The 1695-nt window shown below is 34.8% G+C and overlaps 1 protein-coding gene across 1 annotated transcript in view; it reads left to right on the forward strand.

Annotated features, from left to right (window-relative positions):
* The window catches only part of LOC135196097 (bestrophin-3-like), a 9391-nt gene extending 8988 nt beyond the window's left edge, over nt 1-403 (forward strand). Inside the window, exon 7 of the mRNA XM_064222555.1 lies at nt 317-403. Within this exon, the coding sequence (XP_064078625.1) occupies nt 317-403 (87 nt within the window). The remainder of the gene's footprint in view (nt 1-316) is intronic.
* Nucleotides 404-1695: the final 1292 nt, after the last annotated feature.

The following is a 1695-nucleotide window of genomic DNA, read 5'->3' on the forward strand; positions in this document are numbered from 1 at the left end:
CCATCTGTCCATCCGCCTGTGGTGTTTCCGTATGGTAACACTGCGTCCCGGGCTTTAGATAGTTACATTCAGCTTACATTCAACAATAATAATAATATCCTATTTCGAATATTAACGGTGTACTTCGCATACAGTAAAATATTAAAACACTTTTCAGTTGCAAATGTACACCCAGATATCCTTTTATTTACCTAAAACTTACACATACCGTAACTATTTAAAGCCCGGGACGCAGTGTTACCATACAAAGACACCACAGGCGGATGGACAGATGGAAAAAAACAGAGTATAGGCAATATCAAATGTTCTCCAACAGATGTCGGAAATGCTCTCCGAACAAAAACCAGGGGACCTCCCGAAGGCAATTTCGATCCTTGACCTCCATGTGGCAGCTGAGTCGTGAGGAATGTATGGGATCCTGCGTATTATGTGTTGTTAACGTTGTGTCTTAATGTTTTCCACTTGCTAAATATCGTATCAAGTAATCAAAGAGGAATATAATTTTGTTCTGAGCATATTCATCTTGGACTGGGAAACAGTTGATTAAGTTGCATTGTTTTCTTCATAAGAAAGATCATAAAACTAATGGTTGATGATAAGAAAAATAAATTCTATAAACCGCAATAAGAACTTTCATAATGTACAAATTTTACTTGAAAGTCTTCATAAAAATAAAGGGATGTCACGAATCGTTTGATGACAGCGATCGCATTTCCACATCCAACAAGAGTATGTAAAATTGTCGTCGTGGAAATAGAATTCCATTTTCTCGACGACTTTTGAATAAAAATGAAACCAAGAGACGCTTTGAAACTCAACGTTATGTTTGTCTCTTTTTCCATAAGGCTGAGCATAGCCATCCTTTAAATAATATTGTTTTTTTTTTTTGTACTCTATTTTTTTTAGCTGGTGCTGTTTAAATTTTATCCACGATTCAAAGTAATGACTATTGTTTTTCAATGAATGTTGATCCTTTGAATTTTCGTCATTTTCAATTTTTCTTTTCTGGAACACTTCAGTATTTTGGATTATCAATGGAAACATCAGTGGAATAATAACTTATCTTTGAAATCTCTTAAATATATGGAGGCCACAATGAAAACCCTTTATTCACTCAACTGCATAAGGATTGCGAGGGAAGTCGTCCACTTTAAGTCTTGTTCCATTTTCAGGTAGATATTTAAACATGTTTATTAGGAATAATTGTCATTATTAATGTTTCCGACCTTCCCAGTTACCTAATAAAGACTTTTCTGGTTTTTAGTACATACTTCAGTCTTTGATATCTTACAGTTTATATGCTTTTGATTCAGTTGTTTCAGTTATGGTGAACGTTTTTGTCATATTCAAAACGATAACTGGGAATCGTAACCTTGTAGACCACTAATTAGGTTATCGGGTCGTTCAGGTTTCGGCTAAGCTCAGACAAGAAGGTTAAGTTTTCCTTGAAACTAGATTTGAGGGGAACCTATTTCTTAATGAAGCCTTCCTTTTTATTCATTTAAGTAGAAATAAAATCCTGTACAACGACCGAAGTGGACATCTGATCATTGTAGAGATGTCATCACTTATTCATTCTTTCTTTTTATAATGACTGAAGTCACGAATACGAATGTTGGGCAACAAGTAAGTCACAAAACGTTTTACGGAATTTGGCTAAAATGGACAAATTGAAGAAACCATTTTCAAAGCCCT

Source organism: Macrobrachium nipponense, chromosome 23 (genome assembly GCF_015104395.2).
Source record: "Macrobrachium nipponense isolate FS-2020 chromosome 23, ASM1510439v2, whole genome shotgun sequence".
NCBI classification, from domain to species: Eukaryota; Metazoa; Arthropoda; class Malacostraca; order Decapoda; family Palaemonidae; genus Macrobrachium; species Macrobrachium nipponense.